Here is a 26,639-nt window from a genome sequence, read left to right as displayed (position 1 = left end):
TGGAATTACTCCCTCATTTGTTTGTTCTTAATTTCCAAATTCTCAAAATCAACTTAGATTACGCAGCCTGTGGTAACGAGGTTATTCCATTATTCGATTACTCTTTCCCTCCCAATTTTCAAGGCAACAATGAAGCCATGTCACAATGGCAACTATTAGTAGCGCCCTCTTTGGACTTGAATGAGAATGTTGCAGGCAAAATTAATGAAGACACTCACCAAAAGAAATTTGAATAAACACAAAGGCTTTAATACACGAACGCACTTCCATTAAGTAGAAAAATATAGGTGGAAAGTAAAACTAAACAAAGTATAAATCAATTTCCAAATAAAACCTCCTCATTACAAGAAAGCCTCTAACATGGAATGTTTGCAGGAACGTCAACGTTTAAGTACTTACACACTCAATAGGAATAAACAATAAAGACTCTAAAAATGTAACACCGTTTCAAAAGTGACAATCGATAAAAACATGCCAATTACTCACAGAAATTGTGAAAAATTTCAGCCATGAGGTGTGGCCTTTAACTTGAATAGGTTGTACATGTACACACTTCAAAATTGTGATCTAAACATCTGACCATCACCGAAAATCAAACAATTTAATACATGTTTATATAACTATTATTGCAAGCATTCAAACAATCACTTTCTATTTACATTTCTTTTTTTAAATTTAGCCAAGGCCTGTATATGCGTATGTGTGCTCCCTCCCTTCCCAGCCCGACAGTGTTTACAGATTTACAATGATCCGAAGGTCTTTCTTCAAAGACTAAGGCGATTAACTTCGTAGGAACCAGGCTTTACAATATCAAAATTTCGGAAAAAAGTCAAAACATCAAATATTTCAAGGTGTTTTCTGCAGGCAAAGTTCATGAAAAACTATGTAAGACAAAAAGTCATGGTATAATTCAAGACAAGACATTTTGCTTAAAAGTTCTTGTAAATGAGCAAACAAAAGTTTCAATATGAGCCTCTTACCAAATTTTGCATCTGCATCAGTGGACGACAAAATATATACTCTTTAGACTGACTGAGCCCCAGGAAAAACTATATAGCCGACTATTAAAAAAATTTTAAAATAGTTTTGCAGCCTATAAATTTACTTGATATGAAGAAAGTAAAAGTTTACACTTCTGAGTACACGCAATACTATGCAAAACAGGCCAATATATACACACATTAATCTTATACAAATATCTGAACTTCAGAACATTTTTAAAGGTGTTCAGTTTATATACACTGTTAACATATACCCAAAAATAATACACTTTCTTTTAAAAAGCATGTAAGAATACTTTTCTTGTTTCAGGAAAAAAAATCTTGTGCAACTCTCTAGAATACAATCCTAGGCAAAAGGTGGCAAGAAATAATTTCTTGAAATAAGAAACCTTTTTCTGGTGTAAAGAAAAATCATAGTTGGTTGTGTATAATGGGTATACGAATCGTATTCAAAGGTGCAAGGCAAAACACAAAATTTCAATCTGTGAAAACATCCAAAAAATTACGAAAAGCTGTCAACCACTCTGAAGTTTTTATACATATTTATAACAATTCCCCTTTTAATTCTTCACCCTGTTTTGCTATTAAAGACCTTCAAAGAAGGGTTACCAAATATATTGCAAAACATAGTATCTGTCTTGATACATGTTCATGGAGTTAAGTACTAGTCACACCAAGTTGTGACAAATCTGGTGATCTGAAACTCAGAAAATGGCAAATTTTGGCAGTAAGAATTGCAGTGCTATAAAGTGACCTAAAAATACAACCTATCTCTCTCTGGCATGTTAGTTTCCACCTAAACCCCATCTACACTGAGGTAGAGTTTCATAGGGAATGGGGCCAATATATGCCCACTAGTGCCCTCACTGCTAGTCAACATTTAAAAGCCTAGCTTTCTCCAAACTGCAATCTGCATTTTGAAGAAATGTTTTACCTGTTGGTTAAATGTCAGGCTCTTAGATAAAATAAAGCAAGTACTTTTACCCCCATAAAAAATACAAATATTTATGTAAAAGACAAAAGCAAACAGTTAAAAGCCTCTTAAAACTAAATTCTACCAAAAAAAACTCTGTTTGGCGATGTATAAAACTCTGCACTCTTGTTGTGAAAATGATAAATTCCTACAAAACATATATATACAATTTCAAGTTCAATAAGGGACAATGTTTCACCCTTACAAGTGGGATAAAGAAAAAACTTTTCAAAATTATGGAGAATCTGGACAAAAACTGATTAAAAAAAAACTAACTTAGTATGTATGACTTTCTCTTCAACTACTACATGTAGTGGAATAATATATTCTTCAAGTTTTAGGACAAGTATTTAGTTATGAAAATTTTCGGAATCAGTTCGGAATTTTATATCATTCATGGATGCAAACTATTAAAGCCAAAATAACAACAAAAGGGTGATGCCTCTTGATCTGTTAAAATATTCAGTGCGTGTAGTATCTGTTTGGGTTGTATCTTCCTGCAGTTAAGTTTCCTCTTCAAACTGCCTTCAAAAGTGTAAACAAAGAGCGGATTTAAAGAAACTTTGTAGGAAAAATATATGCATCATTGTGTTTCTGATATAACTTTGCACATTTCATCATAATAAGGTGGCCTGATTTTGTTTAATAAATCAAAAGCTCATTTTCTAAATTCTGAATGGGGAGGGGGCACGAGGTGGGGGCATGGGTCCAAAACTAATATTTCAGGAAAAAAAGAGTTGACTTGTACCTCACATTCAAAGCTCAAAATCTGACAGTAAAAACAAATGTTTCAGTCTTGACTCAAATGATTAAAATCTCTTTTGTATATGAATGCCTGTGTGTACTTGGTAATTCTCACTCAGCTCAAGAGATTCCAATGGCATTACATGGACAGCTATAGAAACTGGTTCTTTTAGTAAACATGCATAACTTCTGATAGCACAGATCAATTTCAGTAATTTTTTTTTCAGATGAGTGAAAGAGCATGCTCTTTAAGACATACTTTTTTGGTGTATCAAATTTGATTGTTTTTTTAAGAAAAAAAAAATCATTAATCAAGGTTACATTCCTTTTGACCCAGCCTGTACAACAAATTCTATCAAATTCTAACCTTTTGGTGACAGTCTTTGCATCTTTACGCGTAACTCGGGGCCACTTTGTTGCTGAAACAAAAACAGTTTAATAAACGTTACTTTTAACATTCATACATACAAAATTAACAAAATAAGTCACATTCACATGTGAAGTTCTTTACATAAATATATCCGTTTTTTTCCCCCTTCTTAATCTGTTAATAGGTGATGTAAACGGAACTTAATAGCTTTGGGTCACCTTGGGTGGTAAGCTTTTTCAATACCAGGTTAAACCACTACATGCTTCTTGTCTTTGTTATGCATACATTTTATTTGTTATCATTGTTTTTAAAAATAATTTGGGGGGCTAATCATCGTTTCTCTCAGTGACAATCTGAATTGCGATGGATGCATCTACAAGGTGGTCGAGCCTCAGGTATGTAAAGGCACCTTAGGCAGCTGCCATACGACACATGTCTGACAACGGAGCACAGCCAGAGATCGAAAAATGAAATTTTTGCAGAGGGAGGAAAACCGGAGAGCCCGGAGAAAAAAACCATGAGGCACAGGAGAGAATCAACTCACAATGCTTGTCACATATGGTCCGAGCAGGGAATGGAACCCAGGCTACAGTGGTGAGAGGCAAGCACTTTACGCACTAGCCACCCAGGCCACCCATTATGGTGAATGTTAGCCACTGCCTGCTTGTCATGGTTACTTACCTTGAAAAGTGATTGCTTCCATGTCCATCCCTATTATGCAAGCAAAATGGAAACAAAATTAATTTTACAAAATCTTACTCCAGTTGGATTTGTTTTTGTTTTATTGATATATAGACAGTCTCTCTGGCTGTCACTTTTGACTTAGATTTGCCAAAGTCTCATTTTGGCCAAAAAGTAATACCAATGAATGGGCTAAGCCCGGCCCATTGTGTAGGCTACATGCATGAGAAGACTTCCAGTGAATAACCATTCTGATACGACTAGATAGAATGTTGTGCACTCTGGGACCAGCCTTACTAGGCTTGCCGCGTTTTGTTTTAAGAGTAGAGTGGTTTGGATTCTTTGCTGTACGTTACAGTGCACTTTTTGAGGCCAGTCAGCAAGATATGGCAATACGCGCATGGAGGACATGGGAGGGTGCTCATTGTGTTATCAAGCACAGTCAAATAACACAGAATGTTCGGTTGGGCATGTCAATGCATTTCACATTCAGATGTTGAACGTCACTCTTTTTGTCTGTTCTCCTTTCTTTCACATCTTTAACAGACAGATTTAATGTTTTTTAATCACAAGTATGACAATCTAATATTCTTGTTGTGGACAAATAAATGAAATAAATAACTTACTGGACTATCATTTCCATGTCTCCATCACTATTTCAGAAAGAAAAAAGAAAGAAAAAAAGTAGTGTTAAAAAACACAAATGCCCTGCAACTGTGATTGTTCCCATGATATGACACCACCCTTTTAACATCAACTTACTTGGGTCGCATGGAACGTTCATTTACATCATCATTGTTTTCTTTAGGTTATACTGTACTGATGCCTACAACCTCAAAATATTTTTTTTGTGATTTAAAAGGGTGAGTGAACGTGAATAGATCCTGTACAAGAAATATTGGTATGAGTAAAAAGAGACAAGACCAGTGGGTGCACACAGTGCAAAGTGTTTGTAGGCAAAATGTGAGGTACGTGTACAGTCGACTCTTAGTACAAACACTGTTAATAAAAATCTGGTTACGGCAAACACAAAGCCTTGGTCCCGACTGTACATTTATGTGCACAATGAACGGGACTGATGTTCTTCTTAATACAAAATTCTGATATAACAAACAATTTGGCTAGGTCGGAACGAGTTTGAATTAACAAGAGTCAACTGTAAACTAAAATAATCACACACACGCACATGCACTCGTGAATTTCTATACTATTCCTTTGTCCCTGTAATACAACACTCTCCCATAGACTAAGCACATAACCGTACGATCGAGGATCGTTTTCAACAAAAGACCCAACGATCGAGGACTGAAAGGATCTTTTGTTCTCCCTTTGTGTGTCTATCCTCGATCGTAAAGCCATACAAGAGCACACACACATGTTCCGTAGTTGTGGGGACTACACACGAGTTGTCCATTGGTACTATGGGGACAGAAGACACTGTGGGGACAGCAGAAAGTCCCCGTAAACTCGGTCCTAATTTGCCTAACAATAAAAAACTTCCCCATAATGCAGTGACACACACAGATATGTTTATGGTGTAAATCGAGGATTTTCTATTGTTCCTCATTATCGATCTTTGTTTGTTCTCCAACTTCTTTGCAACAGCTCTCATTGGTTATGTACACGTTTTCTAGTCGAGGTCTTCCTCGATTTGACTCTTGTCCTCAATTATTCGATGATGCTTCACATGTGGGTCTTCGATGTACTTCAAAAACACGCACACCCACACAGTCTTACCTTCCATACCTAGTGTGGGCATTCCTTTGTATTCGTGAAGTTAAAAAAAACGGAGAGAAAACTCATTTTACTCACACTGTGAACACTCTTTCAACCCAATTCTTTTGTCATGATTTCCTTGAGTGTTCCCCTTCATTTTGCGAAAGATAAACCCCAAAATGCCTCCTGTTTTCCAGAGAGGGGGAAACCTAGTGTGGACGTGTGCAAGTCCACAAAACGTTCACGCTTCCTGCATCTTGTGGACCTCTTTTGTTCACAGGTCCACAAAGAGTATGTAAGGTTAGAGCACACACACGCACACACTAAATTCCATGACTTTTCCATGACTTTCACAGACCAAATTTGTGCTTTCCGTGACGAATTCCTATTTTAGGAGCCTAGTTAACAATATACCAGCCAGTCATCACATGGAAAATAAAGGTCTATGCAGTGTGTATCACCATCATCAAGATGGCCTCCACTTCCCGATACAAGCACCAAATCTTTTCATCTTAAACTTTAATACTTTTGGACTTGACATTTAAAAATTCCACACACTCTGACATATTGACTCTCACAGAACAAACCTAGTCATTCTTCTTCTGCAAGAAAATTGTAACATTTTTATTGCATGAGTCCATATACTTTTACTCCAGCTTTTCCCAGGGCTAAAGAGCCCACTGCACACTGTGCAATCATAGCTACTACTCACCCACTGGAATCATCACGGTCCATACGCCGATAGTGCTTGGCCAGCTTGACTCCAAAGATGGTTGCTGGCAGTAGGAAGAAGATGCACCAGCCCATGATCAGCCACAAAGCATTCTACAAACACCAAACAAACACACACACAAAAGCTTAGATATGCTTACATATTTAAACACTGCCTGATATACCGTACCTATGACCACATATATATACGGGACACACACATGCCTGGCAGCCAAACACCAAACGTGATAAAAAGTATGAAATCTATCTGTAAGCAAACTTGAAACTTCGATCCTGATTGGTTGATCCATGGCAACAACAGTGTGATATTATACCTAATACCACGGTCCATATCACACTCTGTGTTATTCTAAGATGTGCGGGCTATTCCTACTGCGCGCTTGTGTAATAGGATAACTGTTGAAAAGTTTGTGTACAGCGTGCTCCTTCCATCTTTACTGTGCGTCAAGTTTGCTTGAAGATAAATTTGTTATCCCACGAATGCGAGTGGAACATGGAATATAGTGCGTCTGTGTCCCATAGGCCACTGGGCCTTCAGCCTCCTGGCAAATGGGACACAGACGCACTGCATTACTCCCTTGTTCTACTCGCACTCTTGGGATAACTATTACAATATAGCTGACACAATGAATAGTTGCCGATCACTGAAAATCCATTCACAAAACTTCCTTGGGTATAATGGAGTGCTGACATGCCTCAAAAGCTTTGCAACAAACTTCACAGACTTTGTCGATCTTTGTAACTTACATGTAGCACTAGTGAACTGATTTGGGTTCCGTTTAACCATTAGGAACAATCAAACTGATTTTGATTTTAAACACCATCTCCATACCACCAGATCCAATTTCAGTACACTTGTCAGACTCGGAAAAGAACAACCCTCATGGTAAGTTATGCCAAAACTGACATTGTTACCAATGCTGCACCTAGTTTGGAGTTTGGAGAGCAGACATTTATATTCAACACTGTAAACAGAAATCTTGTTGCTGACAGCTAGGAATAATTAGTTGGGCACATGCAACTAAAATAAAAACAAGAAAAGATCTCATCTCACCACAGACTCCAGGATTCCTCTACAGAAGCTGTTGATGAGTGAGGTCCAGAGATTGTACACTGGGCGGCATTTCCCAATCTCATTCTCAAGCTGCAATACACAAATTGATTCATATCAGTACAAGAGATAATCAAATCAAAAGAATTTATTCTTGAAGATCTTATGCATTTCCTTGAATGTTTTTTTTTTCTGAGTTTTCTTTTATTTCTAATGGTTAATTTCTACAGCTGTTAGAATTAAACCATTTGAAAAAAAAACCCAGGAAAAACATTTAAGGAAATGCTTATTTTGGGTCTTTGTTTAATTAAAACAAGATTGATATGTCCACATAATATTGCATAGTTTTTTTTAATAACCTTTAGAATAAAAACAAATAAACTGAAACAAAACAAGAATAAAGTACCTGGTTGAAGGCATAGGTGACAAACTGGTCAGGGTAGCCCAAGATCCGATTTTCATAGTCTCCGACTTCCTGCAAATGAAAATCAAATACAAAGTTCCAAACAGATGTGTTATCCAAAACTCTAGATTTCTCTTCAACCAGGACTGCATTTCGCTTTTATCTTCTTAGAAATCAGACAATTGCAGGCAGACTTACATCCCAAATTGAAGAAAAGGGACATTTATCAAAGCTACAGACTCCATGCAATGAGAGTAGATGATGCCTCTTCACCACTCATGAGAGTTCCAGTGAGGGAGGCACACCGCAAGTGCACACTGGTTCAAATGCGCATTGCACAAACTATGCATTATTAATTATATTCTGAGTGTGCCGAAACCCAAAGTGTCTTTGAGTGATAAGCACTGGCACAATGCGTTCATGTTTCACTTTTTTCCATGTGAAATCTCATAGACTTCAATGGAGTCGGAGGAATTGGTTTCTTATTGCCATAGGAAAGGCATGAGTAACCCTTTCGTGCATTACAAACAATAGCCTCCGAGACACCTGCAATGCATAAGGTCCATTGTAAATGTATGTTATCACTTATAGCAGTATGGCATGCACACGTGCTGTAGGAATGACAGGTAAGACTGCAAGCTTTGTATTGTGCAGAGCTAAGCATGGTAATGGTGAGCATCAGGGCCTAAATTCATGCCGTTGCTTAACAGTTAGCAGAAAAGTTGTGCTTACTGTAGCAGAAAATTGTGCTAACCTTAAGCACTATTTCATGGTGTGGATGTGCTAACGGTTGCACGTGCACATAGGGATTTCTATTGTTAAGTCATTGATTTAAACCACTTTTTCCTCTGGGTTTAACATGTTTTTGCCGTGTTTACTGCTTACATTCTCCATGGAAAAGGCTCTGTTAGCAGAAAATTGTGTTCTTAGCAGCGCCGTGATATTTGGCTCAGGTAAGGCTGAACGTGCCCAAACCAAGCAAATACCACATATTATAGATGGACATTGAATTCAAAACCAATTCAGATTTATAACATAAATCAAAACTAACTCAACTCAATAAATTCATGTTTGCATTTGAGCAAATATGGTAAAATGATTGGTGAATGTCAACGTCCACCCGTAATTCACCCTATGTGATGTATTGTTATTTTTAGTGATAATTTTGTCATCAAGAGGTATGACACTGCTTGAAGACGCTCCATATTTTCCATCCAATCGTTAGTTGCTACCAGCATTTCCACCCAACAGCTCTAGGCATTTCAGTCTTCTTACCTGTGCTATGAGGGTTGGACCGCTAGAGTCCAGATGAGCCTGCGCTGAATCAGCAGCAGCAATGGTTGCATTCACAAGACTCTACGGAACAAAATACAGAGAGAGAAAGTGTAGGCACCACAAAACACAGGGATGTATAGCACATTGAGAGCTCTTACAGTCCTGAAATGCGCTATGGAAGAATCTGTTGTTATATGTAAAAAGACTGTGACATTTTCGTAGAAAATTTGACAATTACCAAACTATATATTTCCAGAAATATTATCCGCAATGTAAAAGAAACCAAAGCAGGATTAATATCTTTATTTTCTGGACAATATGTGATTTTCTGAGTTCCAGATGAGAGACTTTCCATGTATAATATGTGACCCTCCAGCACAAAACCAGTCGGCAGTTGCACGGTCGTAATTTGAGAAACAGCCTATAGAGTACCGAAGAGTGACGTCATTTTGAACCGGGAAGTGTAGTGCAAACGAATGGAGTACGCGCGGCTCAATTACGCACTAATGTCTTTTACACACATACTTGTGCGTGTGATGTATTCACTTCGGTTCTCTATCATAAATTGTACAGGCAAAATTAATAAAATTCAGATGTAGGTGTTTGAAGCTACAATATGAATATATTTCCTAAGGAGTCCATTTGGGAAATGTTAATGACAACTTTCTCAAGTTTTAAAAACTTTCCGAGGCCCAGAAACTGGGAACTGAAATAGCTATACCTCAGTCAGAGTCTACTCCCATACTCGACACGTCATTGGAAAGCTTATTCAATATCCTTTCCAAGGATATTGGCTTTACAAACATTGGTCCAAGCGACTGTTTTTGTGGTGGAGGGTCACATACATGTATGTTCAAAATTGTTGAGAATTATTTTATTAGAACTATGACGGAAATATACAACATACTTAATTAATTTAAGAATTCAAGAAATTCCAGGGCACAATCACAAATTCCAGAATTTTCAAAGGTATGTCAGAAAATTCCGGAATTTTCCAGGATATGTCTAAAATCTTCCTGAACTTCCAGGATGAGTATAAACATCCCCGGACTTTCCTGGATTCAATGCCCAAATTCCGGGCTTTCCCTGGACAACTGCAAACATTTTAAAGCTTTCATTTTTAAATGCAAGTCAAATTTTTTTCCAGACTTTCCAAGAACTCAAGACATGCCAGTATGTGCAAAAAAACCCAAACAAGTATTCTTGGCTCTGCACATACATGTAGTTCATAATAATGGGACTGAAACCCAAAGATCTACTCACATCTATGGTACTTGTCACACTCTCTAGATCTGTGATGTGTGTTGAAAGAGTGTCCTAGAAGACAATAAATCATCAATAATCAATTAACAAATCTCCACGATCCTGTTTGCCAAAACAGCAGAGATAAAAACATTCTCCGACAAATTTGGCAGGACATATTGCAGGGGCACACCTTAACAAATAAATGGCCTTAGAAATGTAGTGTGTAATTTGAAAAAGAAAGAAAGAAAGACGATGATTGTGCAAAGAAAAAAAATGGATAAATAGTCTCTTCGAAAGCAATATATGAAAGGGCTTCATAGAATGGACGTCTGATACAAGTCACAATTAAATATGGACTTTTATTCTTAGCGAAAGGTTTCATTGCTTGTGCTGGCTAAATTTGCGATGCCAGAAAAACTCTGTATAATGGCTACTGGATTACGAATAATACGTGCAAAGGTACCATTAAGGAGACACGTTATCGTAATTTCTCCGCACGATGGGAGACATCCGTCATTAGGGAGACATTTTCATGTCTCCCTAATGTCACAGCCCTCCTTTAGAGGCAAAATTTTGCCGTCATAATTGGATTATATTTGTTGCTCGGGGTCTAATTAGTAAACAGACCGAAATTTGTGGAAAAGGGACAAGGAAATATTGGGTTAGGGCACATTGAAATTTGAAAAATTTTGTGCACAAATCTATGGGAATGTCTCCCAAATGACCCATTTTCCGTAATAATAACAATAACAATAATAATTCTTCTGAATACTAATAAAGGGTGACACTTCCATAGACTTGTGCATAAATTTCAATGATCCCTAACCCCAATTTTATCTTATCCTGCCTCAATGAAACTCCATATTTGAGGGTTTCTCTTCTCAACTAAGCTGTTTAAGCTATTTGCGACAGTAAAATTCCTTCTCCAAATGGTAGTTAAAATAATAGGGCGACACCAAATTCTCACCCTAATGGTTTGCGCTGACCTCGCATAGAAAAGGTTAGCACAAAGTGTCGCCTTAACATAGAATGGAGGAGAATAATTATACAAACTTATGAAGCCTTGTGTCTAGAAAACCTACATGTATTCACTGCGCTGGGGTCTTAAGTATCTACTGACAAGATCAACCCCAACTCCCTAGGCCTTTTTGCTGGGATGTAGCCTCAATCCTGCAAAATCCTCCGTTAATTCTCGAATATGGTCCATGGAGGGATGACCACTGCCTGAATCCTGCAAAATCCTGCGGCAGTGATTGTCAATATGTTGAGGCTTGGCCAGTGACATCCTGGAGCAGTACGGAGGATTCAAGCATAATTGAGGCCTATATTTATGCATGGCTGAGCAAAAACAACACAAGGTCAGGCCTAAGACCTTGACAAAGTGCATCCTACAAAATCAGTAACGCACTTTTGCCATGTAACCTCAATCCTCAAAATTCCTCCACTTTGGTAAAGAGGATTTTGAAGGATTTGGGGCGGTTAGGGTTAAGGTTTGTTTTGAGACATGCCGTTGACAGAATCAACATCAGGTTGTGATCTGAGTGTTATTGGCAGACTGTTCCATAGGCAAGGGGCTGCAGCAGAAAAAACTCTGCCTTGCAGATGGAGCCACAAGCAAGTGGTGCTCAGGCTTGTATGGTGATGTGAGTTGCTGCACGTGTACGAGTAATGGGGTGATGTAATGCAGATAGACTGACAGTACTTGTTAACAGTTTAGAAAGGTTCGAAGAAACATTTTCAACAAGCGTTACCCTTTCGGTCAGGAGAGGTGCGATGTAGTTGGTTTGTATGTCACTCAGAGTGGTTGCTAAATTTTGAAAGGTAGTAACGTCACCCTGTAGGGAATAAAACACACGGATTAGCTTCTGACTTCCTAATAAAACACACAAACTGTCATACCAGAAAAAGGAGTTTTTTGTAACCATAAATGTTTTTTCTTGCCATGAAGCCCATCGATGTATGGTGTGGCAAGAGGATTGATTCGGATTCCATCCAGAAGTTACAATTCCATTCAGAATGTGAAAGCCTTCGGATATCACAAATAAACTGCAGTAGTGAATCACGAATGATGAATAATATAGAGGTAAAATCCCTCTGTATAATGTGATCACTTGCCAAAATTTATTTTACATTTAAGGGTCAGTAATCAAATTTCAGGGAACTGGAATCAGCTACTAAAAGGAGTCATACCCTAAAATAATATTGAGTCACTAATCTGATTCCGAGTTCCACATTGATATCATTCAAATCAAACATTGAGTCAGCTTAGCCTTTGAGCATATAGTTACATATAGACTGATCAAATAAGGCTTGGAAATATTCCTTTGAAAAAGTGTTAGCTATTTGATTGAAAAAATGCCAACTTACACCTGACAGCGTTGAAGCAAATGTATTGAGCAGGCCAGCAAGGACAGAGAGGTCATCGGCACTGTTGACATCGTTGGTCAGATCTTTAGCAAGCTGTTGGCCAACAGAAACAATCCACAGGCATTAATGACACATAAGTGAAAGTACTATAGGTCTCGTTCAAATAACGTCATTTCCTACAGACCATCCACTTGCATCAGCATTTTGAGCGTCAACTTGCATTACGCGCATCAGTTGCATTGTATTTCAAACACATTTTGAGCAACAATCGCGCGTGTTTGGAACATTTTCAACCCTACACAATGCATGCTAAATTGCGTAAAATACACAGTTGCACTTCTCCTACAGAAATGGCCGTGATTGAACGAGCCCTATTGTGGTAAAGAATCCTACTCAAGGACACAAGAATCAACATTTCATTGTGAAACTTACATGCTAAACCCACATTCTGAAAACTCTGCTGCAGAGATAATTACTCAAGCAGTATAACTAATTGGTTCACACTCTCATAAAAGCATGAGTATTGGTCAGTGGTTACCTCCTCTTTGAAGAGCGTCCAGTTGATGTTATCTGCCGGCGAATCACGGAAGTCGATCAAGATCTGCCTTGTGGAAGGAGTGAGAATGTCCACGTCAGTCAGATCACCGGTCACGTTGGTAAACTGGCTACCAATGTCGGGAATAAACTGTCACGATACACAAAAACATACATATAATTGTATGATACCCTAATTTAAGCACAAAAAAAATGACAAACTTAGGATATACATGTAGAAAGGATAGAACGGCCCTGATAAAGCATTTATAGAACATTCATACCTTCGTTTGCAACTGCAGTGCATCATTGCATAGGAGGCACTATCTGGAGCGTAAGTCGGCTATTACAATTTTTTCATGAATCTGAATTTTTTCATAAAACCTAGAAAACTTTACGGCGCTGGAAATGTTATCTGCAATTTAATAAAGCAACACATAGCAAGTAATGTACATGTAGTTGCAGGACTTTAAAGGTAGAGTGCATCATTTGCAGCTATCCAAAAAGTAACATGAAATTATTGTTGACAAGCATAGGCCTACTTGGCTTAAAGATAGTAATGGCAAAAACCTTCCTCTGAAATTATTCTTTTTGGCAAGCTCTCATTTTGAAGGAAACAATAAAAGAAGGCCATTTCCAAAGATGGGATGAGTGACGCATTTTTGTAAATTTCCATTTGTAGTTAATTTGTAATCCGTGAATGGATGCGTGCAAGCGTTAACACGACGCGCACGTGGTTGCTATTATTTATAGGTTCAGTGTGTGACATCGAATAGCTGCAATCGGCTGAATGAGAACGTGTCCCGGATGCTGATTTCGGCCGCAATTCAAAACATGACTCGGCAACTTTTGAATTGAAATCAAGATCCTAGAATATTGTTTTCTCCGAAAATACAGCATTCACTGAGCTAAATCTTCATCAGGTTAGTCAGCATCCGTCTTTAGATTTTTGCACCTTATTGCTTCAAATGAAAAAAAAAGGGATAAATGACAAATGATCTACCTTACCCTTAGTCAAGACAATGGTCAATGTTTCCACTACTTTTTTTGCGAGATAAAAATCTATCAGGAATTTCAGATGATAGAACTGCTTCAATGAGAAAAAAAAAATCACCAGTGAAACTGTTGCTAAAAATTATCCAAAACTGACTCGGCTCACTTTTTTTCAAAAAATGTATTGCTAGTGCATTTGAAAAAATCAAGTGATTTTACACTTTGATCATGTGATAGTACAATATGATCATATGACTGTCACTGTGATCATGTGACTGGCTGCACATTTTAATACAAAATTCACATGATGCCCACCTGTTGGAAGTCCAGTAGTGCAGAGATGTTCAAGTAGCTATCCAACTGAAAGGCTTCATACACAGCCTTGTTAGCTTCACAGTCACTAAAAGCAATGAAAACAAAATACAGAAATAAAATAATTTTGTTAAGCTTGCGCTTTCAGAATTCGTTTCCGCAATGAATGATAACAGGAAGATCATTTACTACATAAGCTACAGATCCATGACAATAAAAGGGTTCCAATATGTGCATTTTGAGTAACCTTGGAATTCCCATTACCAACTGAGTAAACCCCCCCCCCCACTCCCCCCACACTTCCCACCTCCCATTTATTACTTTTCCACTCTGGTAATAATTACTTCATCTCTAAGCTAAGGATGTGACATGTACACGTTTAAACGTTTAAACAAACAAAAAATCTTAATCCATTTACACATTTCCCAAAATGATTAAACGAAACCCGGATTATAACAAAGGGACCTACGTCCATGTGATCCTCCTTTGAGTTAAACATACATGTATGTAGCATAAATTATTACAATGTTTTAAACCTCTTTAATAAAAATTATTAATATTAATTATTATTATATTTGGGGTAAACATACTTAGGTTTTTATTTGTTTAATAACTGCCTGCTATTGATTATGTTAATCATTGTTGATTTATCTCGTCAACCATACCGGTCTGACGACATAATGGGCAGACATCAGCCTTTGTTAAACGGTTGAACTTTTAAACGTTATTTACAATATTTGCTAAACGTTTACAAAATTAAACGCAAAGTCACATCCTTACTCTAAGCATGCCAGACTTACTCAAGAATGCCAGTGAGGGTGAGTGATATGTTGCCGTTTTGAAAGAGAGTCTGTCCCAGGAAGTATCCAGGGCCAAGGGCATCCTTCTTGTCGATGGTCTGAAAGAAGACAAAAATGATGACATTAAAATTGAAAGGACACTCTCATTCTTCTGAAAACGATATCATAAAGTGGCTGATAAATCATTTTCCCTGTTCTACTTTTCACACAAATCTAAGCCAAGTGTCACATGCCAGTATATTTATAGTACATGGATGTCAGTCTTTGCATCGATTCAATTTTCTTTTAAAAGTGTCATGTGTGGAAGTTCAGAGATTTTGGGGCTTGGGATTTTTGAGTGGGTTGGTGTTCTTGTGCTTTCTGTCAGGAACAGTGATATTGACCGATCAAGGATCAACCCAAAACGTAAAATTGAAAATGGAACAAAACAATCCATTAATGAAATGTTAAACTGAATAATCTTCACTTACCCAACTTAAAACGTCATGACTTTGTCCATTCAGATTTTTCAAATTTTACAGGGCACATTTATCAAACTTGTTGAACTGGTTAAAAGGTTCAGTGCTCTCAAATCATAAACTCTCTACTTTCCATTTGGAACGCTCTGATTGGGAACATAATTTTCTAGTAAAGCAAAGATCATTTTGGGATTGTGCCAACCACCTTATCCAAGGGTAATTTGTTTTTTTAAGGGAAAGGTAGATGCTAAAAAGAATTGTGGGTATCTTACTGCAGTGATCAATGCACATACAAGCTGTACGCACATTGAACTTGCATGTGGTAGTGTAGACTCTACAAAATCTACATCAGCTCAATGTCTGAGCAGTGAGATTTAAAACTTCAATCTTATTACAGCAATTAGTTATGTAGTCAAATATTCAAGTACATTTCCACAAATAGTTTGTATCAAAAAAAGATTTTCATCTGTGAATATTGCCTGCCAATTTTCTTTTACCTCTGCAAACAGCTCCCCAGATACCAATGGATCACAGACGAGACGATCAACAGGTCCTCCAACAATGAACAGCAGCATGGTGAACAGCATGAAGAAAGTCAGGAAGATAAACGCAATGCCAACGGCTCTGCAAGGGAATGTTAAAGTGCAAGTACCATATCAGCCCAAACTCTCGTTGTATTTTTCTTGAGGCACCATGCACTAGCGTGAAGTCTGAATCCAACAGGATCTAACAAGGTGAAAAGCCTGTTGAATCCAACATATTCCATCAACAGCAACATTTGATGCCTACTGACTTCAATAGCTTCCAACATAAAAAGACAAAATCGGTAATTTTCTTGTGTTATTAAAACGGGATGCCTCAGTGGCAGATTACTTGTGACAATATCCCCTCCCCCTTCCCCCCCCCCCAAAAGATGGAAATACATGTATATCAGGTAACATCATTACAATGCCATGCCAAAAGAACAAGAAAAAAAACAGTATATGTTTGGCAAAAAAGTAACGCTACCGCAAGTTTTCGCTCTTCAAATCTGCAACATTCTAACACAGCCCATTTCACACAGTCTGGTTTTACTATTATTATCAGGACCCTTATTGCTCCCTTCATTTGTTCCGATTGTGTGGATATTTTTCAACATGTCCCACAAGGTTTTGCATGAAAACCTTCCGAGGACTTGGCTTTAGTCCTCAGGGCTACTGTTATCGCAAGTTACCCATTGTTCCAAGTCCTCAGGGGTAAAGGATAACCAGGTGCAGTGCACATGTATGTTCCTGTGAGTATGGACCACCTGAATCCCAACAATCTTAAACCCGCGCCTCACTAAAAAACAAACAAAAATAAATAAATAATTTAAAAGTCGCACTCCAAGTTCACTTAATTGTACGCACGCCATCATGAAGACGCCACCACAATGGGAGCAGTTCCCTCGATGGGCTGGAGAAACATCACTGTTGTATCCAGCAACTCCCAGAATGAGACCAAAGAGGAACAAGACTGCAATGACTAGCAGGACACTGTAGAATCCAATCAAGGCATAACTCCTGAAACAAACATACAAAAACCCACAATGACCATGCATTTTTATCAGACTAGTTCTGTGCATATTCTCATTGTTAAAGACCAAGACAAAACGACGAATGGAAACTGATATGTATTCTGCATTTCATTTTTTGGACCAATATGAATCATTCATTAATGGAAACACACAAACAATTCAATTTTATACATACGGCATGTACGGTGGAATTTGCGTCCGGGTGATGAAAGTTCAATATTGGGTTTTGCCCTTCACTGACGTATTTTTATAACCACTGTATACTCAGTGTTGTCCTGAGTGACTGTGAGAAAATAAATACTTAGGTGAGACTCAAACCCACGAACTCCTGCTTACAAGAGTGATTTTTTTTCTCACAATAGTTGTACACTGAGTATTCAGTGGTTATAAAAACAGGCTGGTGAAGGCAAAGCCCAATATTGAATTAATTTTATAAACTGGTAATATCAGAAATGAATCTGTGATATTTTGCTTTGACTTTTCCAATACTTTGCACAATTTGCTGCTGCTGTCTCTTTACAAATTTTGGTTTCAATGACCCAAGAAACACTGTACTCCTCCAAGAAATGGTCAGAAATGTGTCAAAGGAATAATACTCTTACTTCCAGGAAAATGTACACAATGAATATTCATTTTATGATGATGATATGGAAGATTTCAGAGAATGACTGGGTAAAACATTCCCTATTTCTAAAAACTAAAATCATTGACGCAAAAGACTTTAAGGTATACTTTTTAATTTTACAGCATATGCTGCACAGCAATGTAGCAAAGTTTTATGCTCTGCAGATCCCAATTTGTAGCACGAAATGTCCCACAATTAATACAAAACCTTCACTGCACACTTCCGATCTGTCTGTAAAACTGCTTACGCTGGAATTTGACAACAAATACTGATGAGGATTGATTCTAAGGGGTTCTGACCACTGTCACATGACAGTGCACCTGACTTACCTGTACGGATCGTAATCCTGGATGAATGGTGTGAAGCTGTTGATTGTATCCCTATACCCATCAACCTGACCGACAATCTAACAATAATAATAATAATAATGTGTATTTATAAAGTGCCCATATCCACCAGTGTTGGTGTTTAAGGTGCTACATCATTATTACCCTGCTCATTGGGCCAAAGAAACATTCCAAATACCATCTCAGCTCCCTGGGGAGTATAAAGCTCAATGCTGCCATTTTGCCGCAAAGCAGCTAGAAAACGGAGTCAGCAGGATACTCCATGAATAACACATTTTTTAAATTCCTACTTTTTCCTGCTTTTATTCCTTTTCAATAGCTTTTCAAATAATACAGAATACGATTGCCTGAATTTTTATTCATATTTTTTTTCATTTCTTAATTTTTGTTGTTGAGAGAGTTCCAGACAAGGTCAGTGGTAATAAAACAGTTTTTTGGGGAGGGGGTCGAGAGCCCACAATAGGGTCTGTTGGAAATGAGAACCAAAGAAATAAAACAGGATGCCCTGAGGAATAAGTGGGGAAAAAAACAGTGGCTTATACATACCCCTGCCAGTTGACTGGTGGCTGCTGAAAGAAGATCAAAGATGCTCCCACTCAAACCATTGATGGTGCTCACGATAGCTGAAAATCAAAATATAAACCATACATTGTATATGCATTGTAGCATTCATTACCAAACAGAGTCTAATTCAATCTTAGGGTGCCCTGTTATGAAAAGTAAAGGACCATCATTAAATTTTGCTGTGAATTCTAATTCCAAGTCCTATTTAACACTTTACCACTGTAAATTGAAACAAAGTTTCTTTACGATCTCAGTGAAAAGGACGGTGGACCAGGCTATAAGGTGTCAAGATTATACTTTTTTGGGGTGAAAACTAGGCCCTCTTGGTCGAATGTAATAATAATGAGCACAGTATTTCTAAGTTATCGTGTTGACAAGAGTTAACCTAACCAAAACATAACAGACAGACACAGAGAAGGAATACGCTATCGCAATATATCCCCCTCTGGCTTATAGCCAGGGGGATAACAATACGGCAAGTTAAGCTTACACGATCCCCCTGGTATGGTGGCAGTATATATACAGCAAGTTAGTAAGCACTCTTTCCAGTGTACCTAACCAAAATAAACAATGACCTCATTTGACCCCTAGATGACCTTTGACCTCATGTCTCAAGTCTTCTAAAGTCCCCCTAACCAAAGATTATTGTGAGTAAGTTTGGTTAAGAGTGATCCCCTGGTATGGTGGCAGTATATATACATTAAGTTAGTAAGCACTCTTTCCAGTGTACCTAACCAAAATAAACAATGACCTCATTTGACTCCTAGATGACCTTTGACCTCATGTCTCAAGTCATCTGAAGTCCCCCTAACCAAAGATTATTGTGACTAAGTTTGGTTAAGAGTGAAGTCCGACTTTACATATGACAACACATTTTACTTTACCTAACCAAAATCAACAATGACCCCATTTGACCCCAAGATGGCCTTTGACCTTAAAGGACTCAAAATCATCTTAAGACCCCCTACCCAAAGATTATTGTCACCATGTTTGGTTGAGATTAGAAATCTGACTATTCATATGTCTGCACTACAGTTTATATGTAACCTAACCAGAGCGTAACACACATGGACAGACACACCCTGTACTGTGACACACGGACGGACATACAGGCACACAGAAGGAATACACCATGGCAATATCCCCCTTTCTGGCTTGAAAGCCAGGGGGATAAAAAGACACTGAAATACACTGGAAGGTACTATAATGCAGGGCTAGATAGCCCCATTGATAGACCAATGTTGCAGCATTCCACAAGTTCTTTAATCAATCTTTTGTGTCACCTAACTAGGACTAAAAACTGGAATTTACCATCAATTTGAGATTGAGTAGTGTTCTTCAGTGTCTCTGGCAGATTATTGAAGTTGGATGCACCCTAACAGAAAAAGAAAAATCAGATGATAAAGAAAAGGAAAAAATCAGACATGTCAGAGTTTCAATCAAATCATGTATAACATATTCCTGGGTGCATGCTAATTGTCCAGACTTGCATTTAGATCTCTTACAAACATGTATACACTACCCAAACAAGATGCCTAAAAATGTCAAACAAAGGGCGGATTGGCCCGAAAACCCTCAGTACTGAAACCGCTGTTTCCTTTTTTTTTCCTGAACAAAAACACTGACATTAGAAAACCACAAGGCTGGATAGCTCAGTGGGGAGCGCACCAGTACATTGTACCACAGGTAACGGGTTCAATCCTCCCTCTAGTCAATTTCTTTCTATTGATTACTCCATGGAATTAGAACTTCTAAGGACCATCTTTCATTTGGGCGAGAATTACCTCATCTGCAGCTGAGGATAGATCAGCGTTGTTGACATCAGCCATAGAAACAATTGCGCTGTCCACTACAGTTTGGGGAAATGAACCATGGCCCTGTAAACAAACAAACAAACAAGTGTTGGGGTGTGTATACAATTTTGAGCTAAACACAATATCACAGAAAACAGTATTGAGGTTTCTGATACCCAAGGTACAGTGTCCTTGTTAATTTTACACCTTTTAATGTTCTGAAATAAAAAAAACAGTTGAATATGTTGACTTGGAAGGGCTCAAATGTTAGCTTTAAGACTGACAGGATTCTAACAAGCCATATGTAAGCACTCCTCGACGGTGACTGGCAAAATTGAGGATGCCCAAAAGGATGAAAAAATTGTGAACTACTATGGAAAACTATGTTTGACATGGAGATTAATAATCATTTAAATTCTCCTACCATTACCGAAAAGTTTTGCTAAACTTAAATTTGTCTAAAGCCACCATTTTTGGTTCCTCCAACAATCAATCAATCAATCAATCAATCCATTTTGCATGCTCGAGAAGAGCGTAGCGTCTTGACAGCCCAGTTTCCAGTCCAGCCGGTTCTGGGCAAGTCTCCAACCGGCTGACAGATTCAGCCTCAGCTAGTGCCCTGAAGTCTTATAGTTGTCCGTCCAACGCAAACGCGGGCGACCCTTTGGACGGGGCCAGTTGGGAGCAGGCTCCTTCAGCAGAAGAGCAGGCTCCATCGGTGGGTCATTTGTGAGATGTAAGACGGCTTCCTCCAACACTGAATGGAAATTCTGGTGATTCTGCTTTCGGAGAATTCCCAATTTTCCCAGTCTGCATGGTGGAAGCTAGTGACTACATTAAAATGTTTGGTGAGACATCTAGTATTTGTTTCCCGGGAACTTACCATGCCCAAGTTGATATCCCGCCAATCCGCGTTCATGTTCAGTCCAGTGAAATCAGGAGCTGATGGTGCTGAGCAGCAACTACCGGTACAGCTTGCACAAGCACTGGTAAGGTCAGTGAAGGCCTGATCTACGCGAGTCTTGACTTCCAACCACATGTCCTCCACGCTTGCCTGTGTAGTGTTGATGTTGACTAGGCCATTGTAGGTACTGCTGATGGCTGTTACAAGGCAGGAACAAGGCAAAAACTTTAAACAATTGGTCATGCATGGTGTTGTACTTCAAGAGTGTTTTAAATTAACTTTGTTGTAGACATAATATGTATACACAGTGGACCTGTGAAATGGGACCAATGTCATGGCTTTCTCCCAACATTGGAATTCTGCTGTTACAGAGTTAGGGCAGAAATTGTGTGCTAACCAGGTAGGCACACTACCCTTAGTTATGTGATGCGTGAATGCGCACAAGCGATAACTCCATTATTATAACCTACACTGTATGAGATACATGTATTAGACTATCGGGCATGGAATTGAATTCCATAGAAGACCCGCATATCGGATTCATCAATGGTAAAGCAATTGAAGAATTCCTCACATATGAAAGAAGTCTTCGCTTGGTATTAAAAGAAGTGGCATGAAATGGGTCCTGATGCTACTGAAAACTGACTCCACTAAAAACCAAGGCTGAAGTCAACGTGTTAGCTTTGAAGTAGAGCTATAAATTAGCACTGATAGACCAATTTGTTAATTTGTTGGATTAAATGTCCAATTTGCCCATGTACGCATACCATTAGAGCAAGATTTTTTTTCCACAAACTGTTATCTATGTACATGTACATGTATATTAAAACTACAAGTACAATGTAGAAATTACAATTGTTGATAGATTGTAAGCCAAGATTGTATGTATCCATCGGTGCTTATAAGGCCAAATAAAAAAAAAAGGACATGTTTAGCGTCCCCGCCCAATTCCTTTTTGGAGGCCGCCTCCTTTTTTTTTCTTTGTCTGTTGCATCTAGCCCATATAAAGCTGGTATGCCATTTCTGAGTCCAAGTGGCGGCCATCTTGAAAAATAGCCCGGTCGGGCGGCCATTTTGGAAGGAAAAAAAAAGAAGAAAAAAAAGGCCGCCTCCTTCCTTTTTTCCCCCCAAAAGCAGGACACTAAACATGTTTATTTTTACTTGGCCTAAGTCCATCACAAATAAAATGTTAATTACTTGTAATATCAACATCTGTCCAGGCGTACCCACAACCAAATGTTGCCTATTTCTGAATAAAATGCGATGGCCATAAAGCATCACCCTTCAGGCAAAAGTGCATTGTATGTGGTCATGTCAGCACATAATGCTAATAAGAGAGCTCTGAGAGTAGAACTATTCATAGCACACAATGCAACTCTCCAATACGCGTATGTGGAAATTGAATTTGCTCAGTGCCAGGCATACATGGATGTGTGAGCACTCTGCATATCAATCCAATGAAGAAAGACCTAAAGCTATGCTAGCTGCTGACAGAAAGACTCAGAAAAACAGCACTCTTGTAATTTCATACAGCTCTAAAGGGAATGTAAAAAAATAAAAAATGCAATCCAACATTGACTGAGGCGGTTCTTTTCTTGCTTCTAATCTGAAGGCCCAATTCATGCTCGGCAGGAAAGTCAATGTGAATACCAACTTGGAACATCATGGGAAGCACTCAATATGTTTGTGTGCTTTACCATGTTTACATATGAACATATTTTAACTACTGCAAAAATATGCGGCTGTGAATGTTTCATGACATTGAATTCCTTTTGCATTCAAATTCCCGTGAATACACGAACTTGCATAATTATCCACAGCTACCAGTAAATTGCCAAACAAGTGAGGTGTTCTGGCAAAAAGAGATGGTATTGGGCACAGGCCGCAGTGGAGAAGAATGCAAAAAAACGAATGAATGTTATTTTTTTTTATTTTGTCGTATTTGTTATCTTTGATTCGTTTACCACACAAATGTTAAAAATCTAGTATTAAAAGGTGTAGAATAAAATTGTTTTTAAGTTGTTTTTAAAAACAATTGCGATCTTTTATTTTCAATACAAAACTCGAAACTTTGGCTGTTTCTCAGTATTATACTTTTTTGACATGTTGATGTTGACAAATAAAAACTTGTTTTAACAGCCATAACTTGTCAACAGACTTTTCTATCAAAGTCATTGCAATTTGCAAACAGTATTGTAAGAATATTATTCTCATTTCGACCTCTGCCCACTTCTGTCTCATTTTGCCAGAATTCTTCATATTTCTCCTTCTTGATCTATTACATTCGAGCAGATTCGCTGATCAATTATGCAAGACAACAGCATCTTGACCTCTAGATTTTGACCAATCAGCGGGCGCTTTCTGTATCGGGTCTTCGGTCTTTCACCCGTTGCGCGTCATAGACATGGATAACTAAAAAAACCTGTGTCCGCGCTCTGTATCATATTACGCAATATGCACCCAGCTGATGTAATACAAAACACTGCATTCGAATTGACCAATCAAACCATTAGTCCTGATTTGGGAATGAAAGATGTCACGATTTAGTAAAGTCGACCTCGATTGGCTGGCGTGCGGCTTGCATGTATCTGCATGTTTAAACATATCAGATGTTACAGAACACTTGGCTCCGTGCATAACGGGTGATACTCAGACTACTTCCTCCCAAGGAGGAAAACATTTTAAAAAGGCATCTTTCTTCAATATTCAACTCTTGCAAAAGACCATATTTTTGATAGAACTGAACAAGTGAAAGTTAACTCACAGTTATCAAGTGGATAGATTGCATCGATGGCTGGCTGTACGATGCTTGATAACTCCTGCTTGACTGGCACTCCAACAAGCTGATCAATAGCTAGACAAGGAAACAAGTATAGAATCATTACAAAACTAAAATAAAAACTGATACAGGGCTTCACAAACATTGGAATTGCAGATCACTACTTTGACAAAATCACCAAAAAAAAAAAAAAAAAACAGTTCCAGATAATATTGACACTTTACATGTATCATACAATGGGTAACATTGGAGGGAGATAAAAAACAACAACATGAATAGCAAATTTACATGTACGTAATGGCAAAAGCAGATTCAAGCGCATGTAGAAAATTGTGTTAACTTTTAACTTTTCTGTGCGTAGCTACTTTCATGAGCTCAGCAGATCTGACAGTTCAGCACTAAATACTACAAGGTTTTATAGGACAATCATGAAACTCCCTGTTTTTCATGAAAATTGAAATGAAAATTAAAAAGTTTGAATAACCAGGGCTTCATGTGAAAAACACTACAAAAATATCACATGACCCGCAGTAGCGGGCGCAATCTAATTTACTATTGAAAATATTCAACACAAGATCCAGAAACATTCCAATGGTTGCGTAATCAAATGAGAGCAAAAAAATCTTATCAGTGGTGATTACAAACCCAAAGACTGAGTTTTTAGATTTGATGATGTGACTATGTAAAAGAGTGAGGCCTATGATTAGGGTTGGTTACAAATGTACTCTTGATCAGAGAATCAGGTGTTCAATCCAGATGCTTTCCATGTATTGTGTCCTTGGGCAAGCCACCTCACACCCACTGGCCTCTCTCTACCCATGAATATAAAAGTGTTCCAGTATTAATAGCTGGGGACCACCTGACCATGGACAGCCATGCCATCCAGGGGGATAGAAACATTCTCAGTCACTCAGTGCCAAGAGAATCCAGAAATACACGTAACCACCTGGCTAATTAAGACAGACTCGGGTAAGTCTGACAAAATCGTTTTGCAAATTGATTGACTTAATTCAACAATTGCAATACCCCTACATTCAACAATTACAATATCTAAAAGGTCAATATTGGTACAGAACAGATGCAACATAATAGAGGTAATAATGACTAGACAGCACATTATTGATTGAATCATCACTTTAATAACGACAGGTGTTTCCAATATGTACACTAGTCAGCAAGGCTGTGGTGTAGCCATATGTTTCTCTGACGTAGGGACAACACCTCTACGTACCAGTCAGGTCCTGCGTCACTTGAGTCAGGGTGTAGTTCAGCTGGTCCACAACTGTGAAGTTAATCTCCTGTCGGGTCAAAACAAAACATAAACACAAATATAATGTTAAGTGGGAAGATTTTAATTGAGCTGAGGTAGTAATATAATGGAAAGACAACGCCTTTCCGGGAAGTATTGATACACTGTGTATTTATTTATAAAACTCATAAACAGTTCCGAGCATACAAATTGCTCACAATAGACTTTGTTTGGGTTAGGTTGGTTTGTTTGTTTACGTCTCTGGTACTGATGGCACTAGTATTTTTGTTGGTTAGTAAACAGTTCAAATACCAAGTGCTGGTAAAGATTGCCCCACCAAAGTCTTGATTGTGTAGATCACGGATCCTCTACACAAGGATAAACGACTCGTCTGAGCTTGTGTACAAAATGCGGTCGTGCGCCATGTCTCGCGCACACACGACGCGCAAGTGCCTAACACACCTCTAACCAGAAATTTGGGGAAGTCGTTTATCCTTGTGTAGAGGATCAATGAGTACATTTGTAGATCCACTCAGATTTTGGATGACCTGTTCCCTGCTACGGTACCCTGCATAACAACTTTCTTCTGGCCAAGTGACCAAAGTAGGAGAGTCTGAGAGTTTATTAGCCCAAGCCAACTTTTCTTGGCCCTAATTTTTCCACAGCCAAATCTTTTCATATCCCAGCCTCTCATGTAACCCATAAAATTTGGGGGTGAAAACAAATTGATTGATGAACAAGATGAAGAGCTATCATAAATGTGTGCCGCATGCAATGACATCACTAATAGTCATCACTTTATACTTCGCTGAAATTTGAATCTATAGCAAGTGGAATCTGTCAGTTTGCACCAAGAACCAACCTAACTCACTTTGCTATTAGATCTGGCTGGCTGACCCAACTGAGCTCAGTTGTCTGCACTACTTCATAGGAGATTGTGGGTTCCAGTCTCACCCAAGCAAGCTGGTTATTTTTTTTTCATGCAAGCTGTCAATCAGCACTGATTTAACAGTGCTTATAATAACTACATGTACATTGTACACTGGTGAAGGGATATACTGGTACCTCGTATGAACAATGTTTCCCGTAGCCCATTTCTTTTGTTCTACATGTATATAAATATTTATAGGTAGAAACACCTTTTTGGTGAAAACTCCGGAATTCCACA

The 26,639-nt window shown here is 38.3% G+C and overlaps 1 protein-coding gene across 8 annotated transcripts in view; it reads right to left on the bottom strand.

Moving 5' to 3' along the window:
• Window positions 1-227: 227 nt before the first annotated feature.
• LOC119739632 (prominin-1-A-like) overlaps window positions 228-26,639 on the bottom strand; it is a 50,273-nt gene continuing 23,861 nt past the window's right edge. For 2 of the 8 annotated variants that reach the window (XM_038214626.1, XM_038214625.1), the window contains exons 6-29: window positions 25,454-25,520; window positions 24,208-24,297; window positions 21,423-21,640; window positions 20,531-20,623; window positions 20,058-20,121; window positions 18,729-18,805; window positions 18,165-18,241; window positions 17,044-17,196; window positions 16,153-16,279; window positions 15,198-15,295; window positions 14,401-14,485; window positions 13,097-13,243; window positions 12,559-12,651; window positions 11,943-12,026; window positions 10,210-10,263; window positions 8,947-9,027; window positions 7,675-7,743; window positions 7,272-7,361; window positions 6,198-6,310; window positions 5,507-5,530; window positions 4,396-4,422; window positions 3,770-3,799; window positions 3,086-3,137; window positions 228-2,499 (exon numbers count right to left, since the gene is read on the bottom strand). In XM_038214626.1, the coding sequence (XP_038070554.1) occupies window positions 3,110-3,137; window positions 3,770-3,799; window positions 4,396-4,422; window positions 5,507-5,530; window positions 6,198-6,310; window positions 7,272-7,361; window positions 7,675-7,743; window positions 8,947-9,027; window positions 10,210-10,263; window positions 11,943-12,026; window positions 12,559-12,651; window positions 13,097-13,243; window positions 14,401-14,485; window positions 15,198-15,295; window positions 16,153-16,279; window positions 17,044-17,196; window positions 18,165-18,241; window positions 18,729-18,805; window positions 20,058-20,121; window positions 20,531-20,623; window positions 21,423-21,640; window positions 24,208-24,297; window positions 25,454-25,520 (1,989 nt within the window). In that variant the 3' untranslated portion in view covers window positions 228-2,499; window positions 3,086-3,109. Of the gene's footprint in view, window positions 2,503-3,085; window positions 3,138-3,769; window positions 3,800-4,395; window positions 4,423-5,506; window positions 5,531-6,197; window positions 6,311-7,271; window positions 7,362-7,674; window positions 7,744-8,946; window positions 9,028-10,209; window positions 10,264-11,942; window positions 12,027-12,558; window positions 12,652-13,096; window positions 13,244-14,400; window positions 14,486-15,197; window positions 15,296-16,152; window positions 16,280-17,043; window positions 17,197-18,164; window positions 18,242-18,728; window positions 18,806-20,057; window positions 20,122-20,530; window positions 20,624-21,422; window positions 21,641-24,207; window positions 24,298-25,453; window positions 25,521-26,639 lie in introns of all 8 variants that reach the window. The other 6 variants (XM_038214628.1, XM_038214627.1, XM_038214629.1 and 3 more) reach the window with 6 other exon arrangements.

This window comes from Patiria miniata, unplaced genomic scaffold (assembly GCF_015706575.1).
Source record: "Patiria miniata isolate m_02_andy unplaced genomic scaffold, ASM1570657v1 HiC_scaffold_4, whole genome shotgun sequence".
NCBI classification, from domain to species: Eukaryota; Metazoa; Echinodermata; class Asteroidea; order Valvatida; family Asterinidae; genus Patiria; species Patiria miniata.
The sequence above is the reverse complement of the archived record's forward strand: the minus strand, read 5'-3'. Positions and strand labels throughout refer to the sequence as shown.